At 58.2% G+C, this 17,108-nt stretch overlaps 1 protein-coding gene across 1 annotated transcript in view; it reads right to left on the bottom strand.

Moving 5' to 3' along the window:
* LOC132382818 (serine/threonine-protein kinase BRSK2-like) overlaps window positions 1–16,193 on the bottom strand; it is a 256,493-nt gene extending 240,300 nt beyond the window's left edge. Inside the window, exons 1-5 of the mRNA XM_059953272.1 lie at window positions 16,071–16,193; window positions 15,292–15,348; window positions 13,438–13,506; window positions 7,819–7,965; window positions 6,825–6,856 (exon numbers count right to left, since the gene is read on the bottom strand). Of these exons, the coding sequence (XP_059809255.1) occupies window positions 6,825–6,856; window positions 7,819–7,965; window positions 13,438–13,506; window positions 15,292–15,348; window positions 16,071–16,193 (428 nt within the window). The remainder of the gene's footprint in view (window positions 1–6,824; window positions 6,857–7,818; window positions 7,966–13,437; window positions 13,507–15,291; window positions 15,349–16,070) is intronic.
* Between the last annotated feature and the right edge of the window lie 915 nt (window positions 16,194–17,108).

The raw sequence follows: 17,108 nt of genomic DNA, 5'->3' as shown, positions 1-17,108 counted from the left end.
TCGGGATCCCCGTCCACCTCACACTGAACTGGCTTTGCGACTGCTGCGTGCAGCCATCGGGGTCCCCATGCACCTCTCACTGAACTGGCTCTGCGACTGTGTCCTGCAGCCATCGGGGTCCTGGACGACATCACACTGAACTGGCTCTGCGACCGTGGCCTGCAGCCATCGGACTCCCCGTCCACCTCACACTGAACTGGCTCTGCGACTGTGGCCTGCAGCCATCGGGCTCCCGTCCACCTCACACTGAACTGGCTCTGCGACTGTGACCTGCAGCCATCGGGGTCCTGGACCACCTCACACTGAACTGGCTCTGCGACTGTGGTCTGCAGCCGTCGGGCTCCCGTCCACATCAGACTGAACTGGCTCTGCGACTGTGGACTGAAGCCATCGGGGTCCTGGACCACCTCACACTGAACTGGCTCTGCGTCTGTGGTCTGCAGCCATCGGGGTCCCCGTCCACCTCAGACTGAACTGGCTCTGCGACTGTGGCCTGCAGCCATCGAGCTCCCCGTCCACCTCACACTGAACTGGCTCTGCGACTGTGGCCTGCAGCCATCGAGCTCCCCGTCCACCTCACACTGAACTGGCTCTGAGGCTGTGGCCTGCAGTCATCGGGCTCCACGTCCACCTCACACTGAACGGGCTCTGCGACTGTGGTCTGCAGCCATCGGGGTCCTGGACCACCTCACACTGAACTGGCTCTGCGACTGCGGCCTGCAGCATTCGGGCTCCTGGACCACCTCACACTGAACTGGCTCTGCGACTGTGGCCTGCAGCCATCGGACTTCCCGTCCACCTCACTCTGAACTGGCTCTGCGACTGTGGCCTGCAGCCATCGGGCTCCTGGACCACCTCACACTGAACAGGCTCTGAGGCTGTGGCCTGAAGCCATCGGGGCCCCCGTCCACCTCACACTGAACTGGCTCTGCGACTGTGGCCTGCAGCCATCGGTGTCCCCATCCACCTCATACTGAACTGGCTCTGCGACTGTGGCCTGAAGCCATCGGGGTCCCCGTCCACCTCACACTGAACTGGCTCTGCGACTGTGGCCTGCAGCCATCGGTGTCCCCATCCACCTCACACTGAACTGGCTCTGCGACTGGCCTGCAGCCATCGGGGTCCTGGACCACCTCACATTGAACTGGCTCTGCGACTGTGGCCTGCAGCCATCGGGGTCCTGGACCACCTCACACTGAACTGGCTCTGCGACTGCGGCCTGCAGCCATCGGGGTCCTGGACGACCTCACACTGAACTGGCTCTGCGACCGTGGCCTGCAGCCATCGGACTCCCCGTCCACCTCACACTGAACTGGCTCTGCGACTGTGGCCTGCAGCCATCGGGCTCCCGTCCACCTCACACTGAACTGGCTCTGCGACTGTGGCCTGAAGCCATCTGGGTCCTGGACCACTTCACACTGAACTGGCTCTGTGACTGTGGCCTGCAGCCATCGGGCTCCTGGACCACCTCACACTGAACAGGCTCTGCGACTGTGGCCTGAAGCCATCTGGGTCCTGGACCACTTCACACTGAACTGGCTCTGTGACTGTGGCCTGCAGCCATCGGAGTCCTGGACCACCTCACACTGAACTGGCTCTGTGACTGTGGCCTGCAGCCATCGGGCTCCCCGTCCACCTCACACTGAACTGGCTCTGCGACTGTGGCCTGCAGCCATCGGGGTCCTGGACCACCTCACACTGAACTGGCTCTGCGACTGTGGTCTGCAGCCGTCGGGCTCCCGTCCACATCAGACTGAACTGGCTCTGCGACTGTGGACTGAAGCCATCGGGGTCCTGGACCACCTCACACTGAACTGGCTCTGCGTCTGTGGCCTGCAGCCATCGAGCTCCCCGTCCACCTCACACTGAACTGGCTCTGAGGCTGTGGCCTGCAGCCATCGGACTTCCCGTCCACCTCACACTGAACTGGCTCTGCGACTGTGGCCTGCAGCCATCGGGCTCCTGGACCACCTCACACTGAACAGGCTCTGAGGCTGTGGCCTGAAGCCATCGGGGCCCCCGTCCACCTCACACTGAACTGGCTCTGCGACTGTGGCCTGCAGCCATCGGGGTCCACGTCCACCTCACACTGAACTGGCTCTGCGACTGTGGCCTGAAGCCATCGGGGTCCCCGTCCACCTCACACTGAACTGGCTCTGCGACTGTGGCCTGCAGCCATCGGGGTCCTGGACCACCTCACACTGAACTGGCTCTGCGACTGCGGCCTGCAGCAATCGGGGTCCCCGTCCACCTCTCACTGTACTGGCTCTGCGACTGTGGCCTGCAGCATTCTGGCTCCTGGACCACCTCACACTGAACTGGCTCTGCGACTGTGGTCTGCAGCCATCAGGCTCCCGTCCACCTCACACTGAACTGGCTCTGCGACTGTGGCCTGCAGCCATCGGACTTCCCGTCCACCTCACTCTGAACTGGCTCTGCATCTGTGGCCTGCAGCAATCAGGCTCCCCGTCCACCTCACACTGAACTGGCTCTGTGACTGTGGCCTGCAGCCATCAGGCTCCCGTCCACCTCACACTGAACTGGCTCTGCGACTGTGGCCTGCAGCCATCAGGCTCCCGTCCACCTCTCACTGAACAGGCTCTGCGACTGTGGCCTGCAGCCATCGGGGTCCTGGACCACCTCACAGTGAACTGGCTCTGAGGCTGTGGCCTGCAACCATCGGGGTCCTGGACCACCTGACAGTGAACTGGCTCTGCTACTGTGGTCTGCAGCCATCGGGCTCCCGTCCACCTCAGACTGAACTGGCTCCGCGACTGTGGCCTGAAGCCATCGGGGTCCTGGACCAACTCCCACTGAACTGGCTCTGCGACTGTGGTCTGCAGCCATCGGGGTCCCCGTCCACCTCACACTGAACTGGCTCTGCGACTGTGGCCTGCAGCCATCGGGCTCCCCGTCCACCTCAGACTGAACTGGCTCTGCGACTGTGGCCTGAAGCCATCGGGGTCCTGGACCACCTCCCACTGAACTGGCTCTGCGACTGTGGTCTGCAGCCATCGGGGTCCCCGTCCACCTCACACTGAACTGGCTCTGCGACTGTGGCCTGCAGCCATCGGGCTCCCCGTCCACCTCACACTGTACTGGCTCTGCGACTATGGTCTGCAGCCGTCGGGCTCCCGTCCACCTCAGATTGAATTGGCTCTGCGACTGTGGCCTGAAGCCATCGGGGCCCCCGTCCACCTCACACTGAACTGGCTCTGCGACTGTGGCCTGCAGCCATCGGGGTCCCCATCCAGCTCACACTGAACTGGCTCTGCGACTGTGGCCTGCAGCCATCGGGGTCCCCGTCCACCTCACACTGAACTGGCTCTGCGACTGTGGCCTGCGGCCATCAGGGTCCTGGCTCTGCTGCTGCCGGCTCACTTTCGGGCTCTGCGGTTCATGTTCCGAGGGTTATTTGTTTACTTTTTTATCGTTTGCACCATTTGTTCTTTTCTCTCACATTGGGCGTTCGATGGATTTTGTTGTGTGGAGTTTTTTTTGTGGGTTCTATTGTGTTTCTGTGTTTTGGGACTGCCTGCCTCAAGGTTTTCTATGGTATAGAGATTTCGATAATAAATGCACTTTGAACTTTCGGAGTTAGGATACTCTCCAGCGTGCCGTTATAGACGTTTGTCAAAGTTTTAGAGGTCTTGTCAAATCTGTGCAAACTTCGGCATGTCAGTGGGGTGAACAACATCCCTGTCTCTAAATCTTCCCTAGTTTGGTCTCCTCTTGAATACAGTGGGCATTCTAGTCTCCTACCCAACGAGGGATAAACTTCCAAATCAGTGACTGGAGACTGCCCTACAATAAGCAGACACGATGGCATGACCCACAGCCCACAGTTGAGGAGAACGAGAGGTGAAACTAGGAGGGTGTCCCCCTACAGGGTGGGGCTGGAATCAACCACTGGAGTGCGGACAGGAGCAAGGAATCTTTGGAATATTCTCCCCAAGCTCTGTCACTGAGTATCTTCAGGACAGAGACTGAAAGTTTCTCAGATAGGGATTTAGTGCAGGAAAGTGGTAATGAGCTAGAAGATTAGCCAAGGCGAATCAGATCGAGGGACTGAATGGCCTGCCTCTGCTTATGAGCATTAAGTTAAATATTCCCTCTCACTTTAAACACGGGCTGGTTCCGGGTCAGCGTGGGACAGTTGGAGCAAAGGGCTCGGCCCCGTGCTGTGCGACTCGATGCCCCATGACTGAGTAAGTACCACCTGCTTCTTGTATACAAACAGCACTGGTGGGTGGGCAGGGGCGAGGAGCTGGCAGTGTGGAACTGCTTGACCATGACAAAGGGGGAGGGGAAGGGAAAGGCAATGCAGGAGGGTTGGAGAGAATTGAAGTGGGGGGGAGAAGCGGAGGGGGGAAAATGAAAAGGGATAAGTGAAGGGGAAGAGAAGGAGGGGAGAAGGGCGGGGAGAGGAAAGAAGGAGAGGAAAGGGGAGAAGGAATGAGGAGAAGGGAAGAGGAAAAGGGAAGGGGAGGAGGAAGAGGAAAAAGGGAGTGGGAAGGGGATAATGGAAAAGAAAGAGAAAAGAGAGAGAAGGGAAGAAGGAGAAGGGAAGGGGAGAGGGGAAGGAAAAGAAAGGAAGGGAGAGAGGGAAAGGAAAGGGGAGAATGGAAGGGGAGGGGAAGGGGAAGGGGAGGGGAAGGGGAGAAGGGGAGGGGAAGGGGAGAAGGGGAGAATTGAAGGGAAGGGGAAGAGGAAGAAGGGGAGAAGGGAAAGGGAGGGGAAGAGGGAAGGGGAGAAGGGGAGAAGGGGAGGGGAAGGGGAGAAGGGGAGAATTGAAGGGAAGGGGAAGAGGAAGAAGGGGAGAAGGGAAAGGGAGGGGAAGAGGGAAGGGGAGAAGGGAAAGGGAGGGGAAGGGGAGAAGGGAAAGGGAGGGGAAAGGGAAGGGGAGAAGGGGAGAATTGAAGGGAAGGGGAAGAGGAAGAAGGGGAGAAGGGAAGGGGAGGGGAAGGGGAGGGGAGGGGATGGGGAGAAAGGGAAGGGAAGGGGAGGGGAAGGGGAGGGGAGGGGATGGGGAGAAAGGGAAGGGAAGGGGAGGGGAAGGGGAGCGAAAGGAGAGAAGGGAAAGAAGAGAAAGAAAGGGAGAGAGGGAAGGGGAGAGGGGAGGGGAAGTGGAGAGAGGGAAGGGGAAGGGGAGAAGGGAAGGGGAGGGGAGGGGAGGGGATGGGGAGAGAGGGAAGGGGAGAAGGGAAGGATGAGAAAGGAAGGGAGAGAGGGAAGGGGAAGGGGAGGGGAAGTGGAGAGAGGGAAGGGGAAGGGGAGAAGGGAAGGGGAGGGGAGGGGATGGGGAGAGAGGGAAGGGGAGAAGGGAAGGATGAGAAAGGAAGGGAGAGAGGGAAGGGGAAGGGGAGGGGAAGTGGAGAGAGGGAAGGGGAAGGGGAGAAGGGAAGGGGAGGGGAGGGGATGGGAAGGGGAGAAGGGAAGGAAGAGAAAGGAAGGGAGAGAGGGAAGGGGAGGGGAAGCGGAGAGAGGGGAGGGAAAGGAGGGAAGGGAAAAAAGAAAAAGGAAGGGAGAGAGGGAAGGGGAGGGGGAGAAGGGGAGGGAAGGAAGAGAAGGGAAGGGAAGGGAACGGAGAGAGGAAGGGGAAGGGGAAGTCAGTCCTGGGGTGGAGTTGCAAAGCACTTGTCCAGTTGATCTGAACCCCACCCAGGGGAACATAGCTGTGAGTGGTTTATTTCTTATTGTGTGAAGTATTTACCATGCCCACATCCCAGTGACCCTTTCCCAAGGGCAAATGTCCATCCAGACAGGGGTGCAGAAAGTCCGGGGTTAGCACTAGCAACACAACCCCTCCCGATTCGCAGACCCCCCTCTCCCTAGCACTCAGCCAACAGCGGTAGGCAGACACAAGAGGCAGATGCTGTATTCTGAAGCTGGAGGACCTCAGTAGGACAGGCGACATCTGTGAGAGGGACTGAACAAACGACAATTCATATGGAAACCCCTCACCTGAACTCAACAAAGGATGTCAACCTGAACACGCGCTTAGAGTACTGTTAGCATTTTTGGGCATTTTATCTGAGAAAGGAAATGCTGGCAACTGGAGAGGGTCCGGAGGAGGTTCACAAAAATGATCCTGGTAATGAAAGGGTTAACTTGGAAGGAGAGTTTGATGGCTCTGGGCCTGTACTTGCTGGAGTTTAGAAAATAAGGGGGAATATTGAAAGACCTAGATAGAGTGGACATGGAGAGTGTTTCTTACAGTGGGAGAGTCTAATGCCAGAGGGCAGCCTTAGAATAGAAGGATGTCCCTTAAAACAGAGCTGAGGGGGGATTTCTTTAGCAGGTGAGTGGTGAATCTGCAGAAGTCATTGACACAGATGGTTGTGGAGGCCATCACTGAGTAAATTTAAAGCAGAGGCTGATAGAGTTTTGATTAGAAAGGGCATCAGAGGATACGGGGACAAGGCAGCAGAATGGAGTTGAGCAGGATAATAAATCAGCAATTATTTATCCATCAGTGGAGCAGATTTGAAGGGATTAATGGTCTAATTCTGACCTATGTTTTATGGTCTTATGTCTATTTACTTCCACAGATATCTGTTGACCTTCTGGGTTCCTCCAGCAGATTGTTTTCCTAATTAGAGGGAGGACTCCCTTTCCCCATGTACAGAAGGAGCTAACCCTTCCCGGCCCCTGCCAGAGAGTGGAGATCAGTTGCTGGCGTGTACTCCCCCAGGATCTGGGAGTACGGCTCGGGCAGCTTCATGGTTGGGCTGAGAAACCAGCCCCTCCCTCTGTACTGGGGTGAAGGGGAGAGGGGAAGGAGTCACCCAGAGCTGAGGCCTGCCTCTAGGCTGGATACTTACTGATACCAGGAGTGCTTCTGAATCTGTTCCAGCTGTGGGCAGCGATGAGTCACGGGAGAGAGAGAAAGGAAAGGAGTTTAACAAGAGAATCGAGATTAGAAGCTTTCTATTGTAGAGAAATCTTGGATTGTGGCAGAGTCAGGAGGGAGATCTCCAAAAGCAGTAAACACTTCCCTGCCAGGTAACTCACATTTCATAAACTTGTGGGGTAAACCAACAGCCTTCTCCAATGAGGGCAAACTAATAATCTTCCCCAATGAAGTTAATCTAATGATCTTCCCCAATGGGGTAATACTGTTATTCTTCACCAATGGGGCAACAGTAATAATCTTCCCCAGTAGGGTAACACTGATAATCTTCACCAATAGTGTAACATTGACCTTTCCTCATTGGAGTAATCCTGATAATTTTCTTGGGAGAAAAGTAATGACCCTCCCCTGGATTAACATCAATGGCCATGCCCCACAGCATAACACTGATTCCCAATGGGTAACACTGATAACCATATCGTAGAGACAACACTGATTCCCCTCAAGGGGTAACGCTGATGACCCTACCTTCATGGAATAATTGTGATTCCCCTCCCCATTGGATAATGCTGAATCCCACCCACATGGGGTAACACTGATTCCACCCCTCCCCTCATGGCCTAACTCTGATTCCCCACCCTATAGGGTAACACTGATTCCCTTCCCCATGGGGTAACACTGATTCCCATCCTCATGGGGTAACACTAATTCCCTTCCCCGAGGGGTAACACTGATTCCCATCCCCATGGGGTAACTCTAATTCCCTTCCCCAAGGGGTAACACTGTTTCCCTTCCCCATGGGGTAACACTGATACCCATCCCCATGGGGTAACACTGATACCCATCCCCATGGGGTTACACTAATTCCCTTCCCCAAGGCTAACACTGATGTGCCTCCGAGCTCAGTGATGTTGAGAGATAAATCAGTAACAGGGATAGAGACGATCGGGGGCAGGGAGACTGACCGACAGGCGTTTCTCTGCGTCCACCTCGATCATGCCCCGCAGCAGGCCCTGGCAGTCGGGGGGAATGAAGTGAGGCATGTGGAAGACCCCTCGCTTCACCTTCTCCAGCAGCTGCCGAAGGTTGTCGTCGTCGAAGGGCAGCGCACCCTACAGAGGGACAGGACACGAGTCATTCCACCCTTCGCAACCCTCCCCCAAACTCCCCACCCCCATACAGTGATACTCCCTCCCCCACACTTCCTACCCCTGTACAGTGATACACCCCTCCCCCACATTCCCCACCCCGTACAGTGATACTCCCCTCCCCCACACTCCCCACCCCCTACATACTCCCCACCCTCTTACACTGATACTCCCCTCCCCTACACTCCCCAGCCTCCTACAGTGATATTCCCCTCCCCACACTCCCCACCCTCTTACACTGATACTCCCCTCCTCTACACTCCCCAGCCTCCTACAGTGATATTCCCCTCCCCACACTCCCCACCCCCTACATACTCCCCACCCTCTTACACTGATACTCCCCTCCCCGCACTCCCCAGCCTCCTACAGTGATATTCCCCTCCCCACACTCCCCACCCTCTTACAGTCATACTCCCTCCCCCACACTCCCCACCCCATACAGTCATACTCCCCTCCCCAACACTCATCACCCTGTACAGTGATACTCCCTCCCCCACACTCCCCACCCCGTACAGTCATACTCCCCTCCCCAACACTCCCCACCCCGTACAGTGATACTCCCTCCCCCACACTCCCCACCCCGTACAGTGATACTCTCCCCCACACTCCCCACCCCGTAGAATGATACTCTCCCCAACACTCCCCACCCTGTACAGTGATACTCCCTCCCCAACACTCCCCACCCCGTACAGTGATACTCCCTCCCCCACACTCCCCACCCCGTAGAATGATACTCCCTCCCCCACACTCCCCACCCCGTACAGTCATACTCCCCTCCCCCACACTCCCCACCCCGTACAGTCATACTCCCCTACCCCACACTCCCCACCCCATACAGTGATACTCCCCTCCCCCACACTCCCCACCCCATACAGTGATACTCCCCTCCCCAACACTCCCCACCCCGTACAGTGATACTCCCTCCCCCGCACTACCCACCCCGTACAGTGATACTCCCTCCCCCACACTCCCCACCCCGTAGAATGATACTCCCTCCCCCACACTCCCCACCCCGTACAGTCATACTCCCCTCCCCCACACTCCCCACCCCGTACAGTCATACTCCCCTACCCCACACTCCCCACCCCATACAGTGATACTCCCCTCCCCCACACTCCCCACCCCATACAGTGATACTCCCCTCCCCAACACTCCCCACCCCGTACAGTGATACTCCCTCCCCCGCACTACCCACCCCGTACAGTGATACTCCCTCCCCAACACTCATCACCCTGTACAGTGATACTCCCTCCCCAACACTCCCCACCCTGTACAGTGATACTCCCCTCCCCCACACTCCCCACCCCGTACAGTGATACTCTCCCCCACACTCCCCACCCCGTAGAATGATACTCCCTCCCCAACACTCCCCACCCTGTACAGTGATACTCCCCTCCCCCACACTCCCCACCCCGTACAGTGATACTCCCTCCCCCACACTCCCCACCCCGTAGAATGATACTCCCTCCCCCACACTCCCCACCCCGTACAGTGATACTCCCCTCCCCCACACTCCCCACCCCGTACAGTGATACTCCCTCCCCAACACTCCCCAGCCCTTACAGTCATACTCCCCTACCCCACACTCCCCACCCTGTACAGTCATACTCCCTCCCCAACACTCCCCACCCTGTACAGTCATACTCCCCTCCCCCACACTCCCCACCCTGTACAGTCATACTCCCTCCCCAACACTCCCCACCCTGTACAGTCATACTCCCCTCCCCCACACTCCCCACCCCGTACAGTGATACTCTCCCCCACACTCCCCACCCCGTACAGTGATACTCCCCTCCCCAACACTCCCCACCCCGTACAGTGATACTCCCTCCCCCACACTCCCCACCCCGTACAGTGATACTCCCCTCCCCAACACTCCCCACCCCGTACAGTGATACTCCCTCCCCCACACTCCCCACCCCGTACAGTGATACTCTCCCCCACACTCCCCACCCCGTACAGTCATACTCTCCCCCACACTCCCCACCCCGTAGAATGATACTCCCTCCCCAACACTCCCCACCCCGTACAGTGATACTCCCTCCCCCACACTCCCCACCCCGTAGAATGATACTCCCTCCCCAACACTCCCCACCCCGTACAGTCATACTCCCCTACCCCACACTCCCCACCCCGTACAGTCATACTCCCCTACCCCACACTCCCCACCCCGTACAGTGATACTCCCTCCCCAACACTCCCCACCCCGTACAGTCATACTCCCCTACCCCACACTCCCCACCCCGTACAGTCATACTCCCCTACCCCACACTCCCCACCCCGTACAGTCATACTCCCCTACCCCACACTCCCCACCCCGTACAGTGATACTCTCCCCCACACTCCCCACCCCGTACAGTGATACTCCCTCCCCCGCACTACCCACCCCATACAGTGATACTCCCTCCCCAACACTCCCCACCCCGTACAGTGATACTCCCTCCCCAACACTCCCCACCCCGTACAGTGATACTCCCTCCCCAACACTCCCCACCCCGTACAGTCATACTCCCCTCCCCCACACTCCCCACCCCGTACAGTGATACTCCCTCCCCCACACTCCCCACCCCGTAGAATGATACTCCCTCCCCCACACTCCCCACCCCATACAGTGATACTCCCCTCCCCAACACTCCCCACCCCGTACAGTCATACTCCCCTACCCCACACTCCCCACCCCGTACAGTCATACTCCCCTACCCCACACTCCCCACCCCGTACAGTGATACTCTCCCCCACACTCCCCACCCCGTACAGTGATACTCCCTCCCCCGCACTCCCCACCCCGTAGAATGATACTCCCTCCCCAACACTCCCCACCCCGTACAGTCATACTCCCCTACCCCACACTCCCCACCCCGTACAGTGATACTCCCTCCCCCGCACTACCCACCCCATACAGTGATACTCCCCACCCTCTTACACTGATACTCCCTCCCCAACACTCCCCACCCTGTACAGTGATACTCCCTCCCCCACACTCCCCACCCCGTACAGTGATACTCTCCCCCCAACACTCCCCACCCCGTACAGTGATACTCCCCTCCCCAACACTCATCACCCTGTACAGTGATACTCCCTCCCCAACACTCCCCACCCTGTACTGTGATACTCCCTCCCCCACACTCCCCACCCCGTAGAATGATACTCTCCCCCACACTCCCCACCCCGTAGAATGATACTCCCTCCCCTACACTCCCCAGCCCTTACAGTCATACTCCCCTCCCCCACACTCCCCACCCCGTACAGTGATACTCCCCACCCCGTACAGTGATACTCCCTCCCCAACACTCCCCACCCTCTTACAGTCATACTCCCCTCCCCCACACTCCCCACCCCGTACAGTGATACTCCCTCCCCAACACTCCCCACCCTGTACAGTGATACTCCCTCCCCAACACTCCCCACCCCGTAGAATGATACTCTCCCCCACACTCCCCACCCCGTACAGTGATACTCCCTCCCCAACACTCCCCACCCTGTACAGTGATACTCCCCTCCCCCACACTCCCCACCCCGTAGAATGATACTCCCTCCCCAACACTCCCCACCCTCTTACAGTCATACTCCCCTCCCCCGCACTACCCACCCCATACAGTGATACTCCCTCCCCCACACTCCACACCCCGTACAGTGATACTCCCTCCCCCACACTCCACACCCCGTACAGTGATACTCCCTCCCCCACACTCCACACCCCGTACAGTGATACTCCCTCCCCCACACTCCACACCCTGTACAGTGATACTCCCTCCCCCACACTCCACACCCTGTACAGTGATACTCCCTCCCCCACACTCCACACCCCGTACAGTGATACTCCCTCCCCCACACTCCACACCCCGTACAGTGATACTCCCTCCCCCACACTCCACACCCTGTACAGTGATACTCCCTCCCCCACACTCCACACCCTGTACAGTGATACTCCCCTCCCCACACTCCACACCCCGTACAGTGATACTCCCTCCCCCACACTCCCCACCCTCTTACAGTCATACTCCCCTCCCCCGCACTACCCACCCCATACAGTGATACTCCCCACCCTGTACAGTGATACTCCCTCCCCAACACTCCCCTCCCTGTACAGTGATACTCCCTCCCCCACACTCCCCACCCCGTACAGTCATACTCCCCTACCCTACACTCCCCAGCCCTTAGTCATACTCCCCTACCCCACACTCCCCACCCCGTACAGTGATACTCCCTCCCCCACACTCCCCACCCCGTAGAATGATACTCCCCTACCCCACAGTCCCCAGCCCGTACAGTCATACTCCCCTCCCCTACACTCCCCAGCCCTTACAGTCATACTCCCCTCCCCCACACTCCCCACCCCGTACAGTGATACTCCCCACCCCGTACAGTGATACTCCCTCCCCCACACTCCCCACCCCGTACAGTGATACTCCCCTCCCCGCACTTCCCACCCCGTACAGTGATACTCCCCTCCCCCACACTCCCCACCCCGTACAGTGATACTCCCCTCCCCCGCACTCCCCACCCTCTTACAGTCATACTCCCCTCCCCCACACTCCCCACCCCATAGTCATACTCCCCTCCCCCACACTCCCCACCCCGTACAGTGATACTCCCCTCCCCCACACTCCCCACCCCATACAGTCATACTCCCCTCCCCCACACTCCCCACCCCATACAGTCATACTCCCCTCCCCCACACTCCCCACCCCGTACAGTGATACTCCCTCCCCAACACTCCCCACCCTGTACAGTGATACTCCCTCCCCAACACTCCCCACCCCGTACAGTCATACTCCCCTCCCCGCACTCCCCACCCCGTACAGTCATACTCCCTCCCCAACACTCCCCACCCTGTACAGTGATACTCCCTCCCCAACACTCCCCACCCTGTACAGTGATACTCCCCTCCCCGCACTCCCCACCCCGTACAGTCATACTCCCTCCCCAACACTCCCCACCCCGTACAGTGATACTCCCCTCCCCCACACTCCCCACCCCATACAGTCATACTCCCCTCCCCCACACTCCCCACCCCGTACAGTGATACTCCCCTCCCCCACACTCCCCACCCCGTACAGTGATACTCCCCTCCCCCGCACTACCCACCCCATACAGTGATACTCCCCTCCCCGCACTCCCCACCCCGTACAGTGATACTCCCCTCCCCCAAACTCCCCTCCCCCATCCAATGTTACACCCCTCCACCACCCTGGGACACTACCTTCCCTCACTCTCTCCTCCGCCCCCCGTCATGATGAAAGGTCTCAGCCAGAGTCATCGGTAGTTTATTTTCCTTCACTGATGCTGCCTGACTTGCTGACTTCCTCCAGCATTTAGTGCGTGTTGCCCTGCCCTCTGTGCGTCAGGACTGGTAGGGGTTTGGCAAGTAACAGTCTCGGAGGAGACAATGGGCTGCTCGGCCCCGAGGTAATACCCCAGGATCCTGCTGCTTACCACCAGAAGAGCAAAGAGGATGACACCACAGCTCCACACGTCCGCCCGCCGCCCATCGTACTTCTCTCCCTGTCATCGGAAAACAGACAGGTCAGTGTTGCCAAATTCCTTTCTCTTCTTCCTCCACTTGTATCGTCCTGTTCCGCTGCTGACTAGAACAAGAGGCCGTGACTCTGTGACGTATGTTAGCGTAGTGGCTAGTGTAACGCTTGAGTGTGGCACCAATCTTGTCGTTGCTTCTCAGAAGTACATACGTTCTCCCCGGGAGCTCCGGTGTCCTCACACATTCCAAAAATCGCACAGGATAGTACGTTGTGGGCATGCTATGTCGGTGCCAGAGTCAAGGCAACACTCACAGGCCGTCCCCTCCTTAGCACAATCCTCAGACTGGTGGCCGTTGACGCAAATGACACATTGAACTGCAGGTTCCAATGTTATGATGTGTATGTGACAAATAAAGCCAATCTTTCTAAGTTTATGATTTGGAGGCGCTAAGAGGATGCTGAGGGGATTGGGGATGTCTGGAAATACTCAGTGATCTTACTGAGTCTCAGCACAACGGGCCAGGCATTTTGCACTGAGATGGAGAGAATCCCAGAGGCTCTTTCCCTACTGGGCTTTGCTATTGAACATATAAGGGCTGAAATAATAATTTTCAATGCCGAGAACAGCAGATGGGAAAGTGAATGAGGTACAAGATTGGCCTGGAACATTTCGAATGGTGGATCTGGCTCAAGGAGCATACAGTCAGCCTGGGTGGATTTCTTTACAGTGACTGAGGGATTCCGTAGCAGTGGCCTTCCCACCCTTTTTCCAACTGAAGCCTAGCCAGCCTCTAGGTCTTCCTGCCAGCTGGGCAGTTGTGGAAGAATCGGTCATGGACTGAACAGGCTAAAGCGCCAATCGGAACAAGGGTGCTGCTGGTCTGGTTTACCAGCTCATTGGTGAGACTGATGGTGGGGGAGCTGTGTTGCCTCAATTTTTTCCTCGCGTCAGGCCCTCGTTCTGCGGTGTCAGCTCTTGCAAACACTCGGGAGAGGAATGGCGGAGGCGATGTGGGAGAGAGCTGGAATCTGTAGCGGGTTGGGGGCTGGCCCCACCTGTTGGTGCTGCCCTCCGGTGGAGGAAACATCCCATACACCATCAATATACAGGCCATGCTCATCTGTGACCTTTGCCCCAGAGAACACGGTTTCGTTTGGCTAATTCATGTATTGGTGACTGACAGTTAAACTGGAACTTCAGCTTGAAGAATTACGGCCACAGTCCTTTCAGCCTAGCGTCTGGAGAAAAGGCACTGCGCCAACTTCCACAGGGTCAGGTTCTGACATTCGATGGCATGGAACGATGGAAATGTGTCCTCCATATCAACGGCCTTATAAGGTATTGGTCAGACCACCTACGGAACGCTTGAGCGGTTTTTGGGCCGCTAGCCAAGGAATGATGTGCGGGCCCTGGGAGGATCCCGGGAATGAAGGCACTAACGTGCGATGAGGCCTGTACAAGATGAGTTCTGACGGATGAGCAGGGATCTACCGAATACTGAAAGGCCTGGATAGAGGGCACAGCCTCAGAATAGAACAACAACCCTTTAAAACTCAGGTCAGAAGGAATTCCTTCAGCCAGTGGGGTGGTAAATCTGTGGAATTCATTGCCACAGACAGCTGGGAAGGGCAAGTCATTGGGTGCAGTTTGATAAGTTCTTGATTGGTAAAGGGGTTAAGGGTTAAGGGGAGAGGGGAAGTAAATCAGCCAATATGGAATGGTGAAGAAGATTCAATGGTTTAATTCTCCTCTAATGTCTTATAGAATCAAAATGCAACAAAAAAGGCACACAGACAGAATAGAGCTTACCCTGATGACCTCTGGACAGGCGTAATGTGGAGACCTACAGAGAGAGCAGAGTATAGACTGTTAAATGCAAGACAACCTGATAACAAGATATTCAGTTCGATCCCTTCCCAGTCTGAAAGCAGAGTACACCAGTGACCTCTTGCGCGTGCACATTGGAAGTTCCTGACATCCAGCCAAGTTCCCCATCAGCCAGCCTGGCAACCCGTCCTTCCGAGCATGGGGAGGGGCTCCACTCCTCTCTCACCTTCTGGCCTTGGTTCAAGCCCAACGCTGGCTGCCACCCTCCCCCCCACCCCACCACTCCGAGCATGGGGAGGGGCTCCACTCCTCTCTCACCTTCTGGCCTTGGTTCAAGCCCAACGCTGGCTGCCACCACCCCCCCACCACCGAGCATGGGGAGGGGCTCCACTCCTCTCTCACCTTCTGGCCTTGGTTCAAGCCCAACGCTGGCTGCCACCCTCCCCCCCACCCCACCACTCCGAGCATGGGGAGGGGCTCCACTCCTCTCTCACCTTCTGGCCTTGGTTCAAGCCCAACGCTGGCTGCCACCCTCCCCCCCACCCCACCACTCCGAGCATGGGGAGGGGCTCCACTCCTCTCTCACCTTCTGGCCTTGGTTCAAGCCCAACGCTGGCTGCCACCACCCCCCCACCACCGAGCATGGGGAGGGGCTCCACTCCTCTCTCACCTTCTGGCCTTGGTTCAAGCCCAACGCTGGCTGCCACCCCCCCCCCACCCCACCACTCCAAGCATGGGGAGGGGCTCCACTCCTCTCTCACCTTCTGGCCTTGGTTCAAGCCCAACGCTGGCTGCCACCACCCCCCCACCACTCCGAGCATGGGGAGGGACTCCACTCCTCTCTCACCTTCTGGCTTTGGTTCAAGCCCAACGCTGGCTGCCATCCCCCCCCCACCACTCCGAGCATGGGGAGGGGCTCCACTCCTCTCTCACCTTCTGGCCTTGGTTCAAGCCCAACGCTGGCTGCCAACCCCCCCACCCCACCACTCCGAGCATGGGGAGGGGCTCCACTCCTCTCTCACCTTCTGGCCTTGGTTCAAGCCCAACGCTGGCTGCCACCACCCCCCCACCACCGAGCATGGGGAGGGGCTCCACTCCTCTCTCACCTTCTGGCCTTGGTTCAAGCCCAACGCTGGCTGCCACCACCCCCCCACCACCGAGCATGGGGAGGGGCTCCACTCCTCTCTCACCTTCTGGCCTTGGTTCAAGCCCAACGCTGGCTGCCAACCCCCCCACCCCACCACTCCGAGCATGGGGAGGGGCTCCACTCCTCTCTCACCTTCTGGCCTTGGTTCAAGCCCAACGCTGGCTGCCACCCCCCCACCACTCCGAGCATGGGGAGGGACTCCACTCCTCTCTCACCTTCTGGCTTTGGTTCAAGCCCAACGCTGGCTGCCACCACCCCCCCACCACTCCGAGCATGGGGAGGGGCTCCACTCCTCTCTCACCTTCTGGCCTTGGTTCAAGCCCAATGCTGGCTGCCACCACCCCCCCACCACTCCAAGCATGGGGAGGGGCTCCACTCCTCTCTCACCTTCTGGCCTTGGTTCAAGCCCAACGCTGGCTGCCATCCCCCCCCCACCACTCCAAGCATGGGGAGGGGCTCCACTCCTCTCTCACCTTCTGGCCTTGGTTCAAGCCCAACGCTGGCTGCCATCCCCCCCCCACCACTCCAAGCATGGGGAGGGGCTCCACTCCTCTCTCACCTTCTGGCCTTGGTTCAAGCCCAACACTGGCTGCCACCCCCCCCACCCCACCACTCCGAGCATGGGGACGGGCTCCACTCCTCTCTCACCTTC

This window comes from Hypanus sabinus, chromosome 29, assembly GCF_030144855.1.
Source record: "Hypanus sabinus isolate sHypSab1 chromosome 29, sHypSab1.hap1, whole genome shotgun sequence".
In the NCBI taxonomy this organism is placed as follows: Eukaryota; Metazoa; Chordata; class Chondrichthyes; order Myliobatiformes; family Dasyatidae; genus Hypanus; species Hypanus sabinus.
This window is presented reverse-complemented; position numbering and strand designations above follow the sequence as displayed.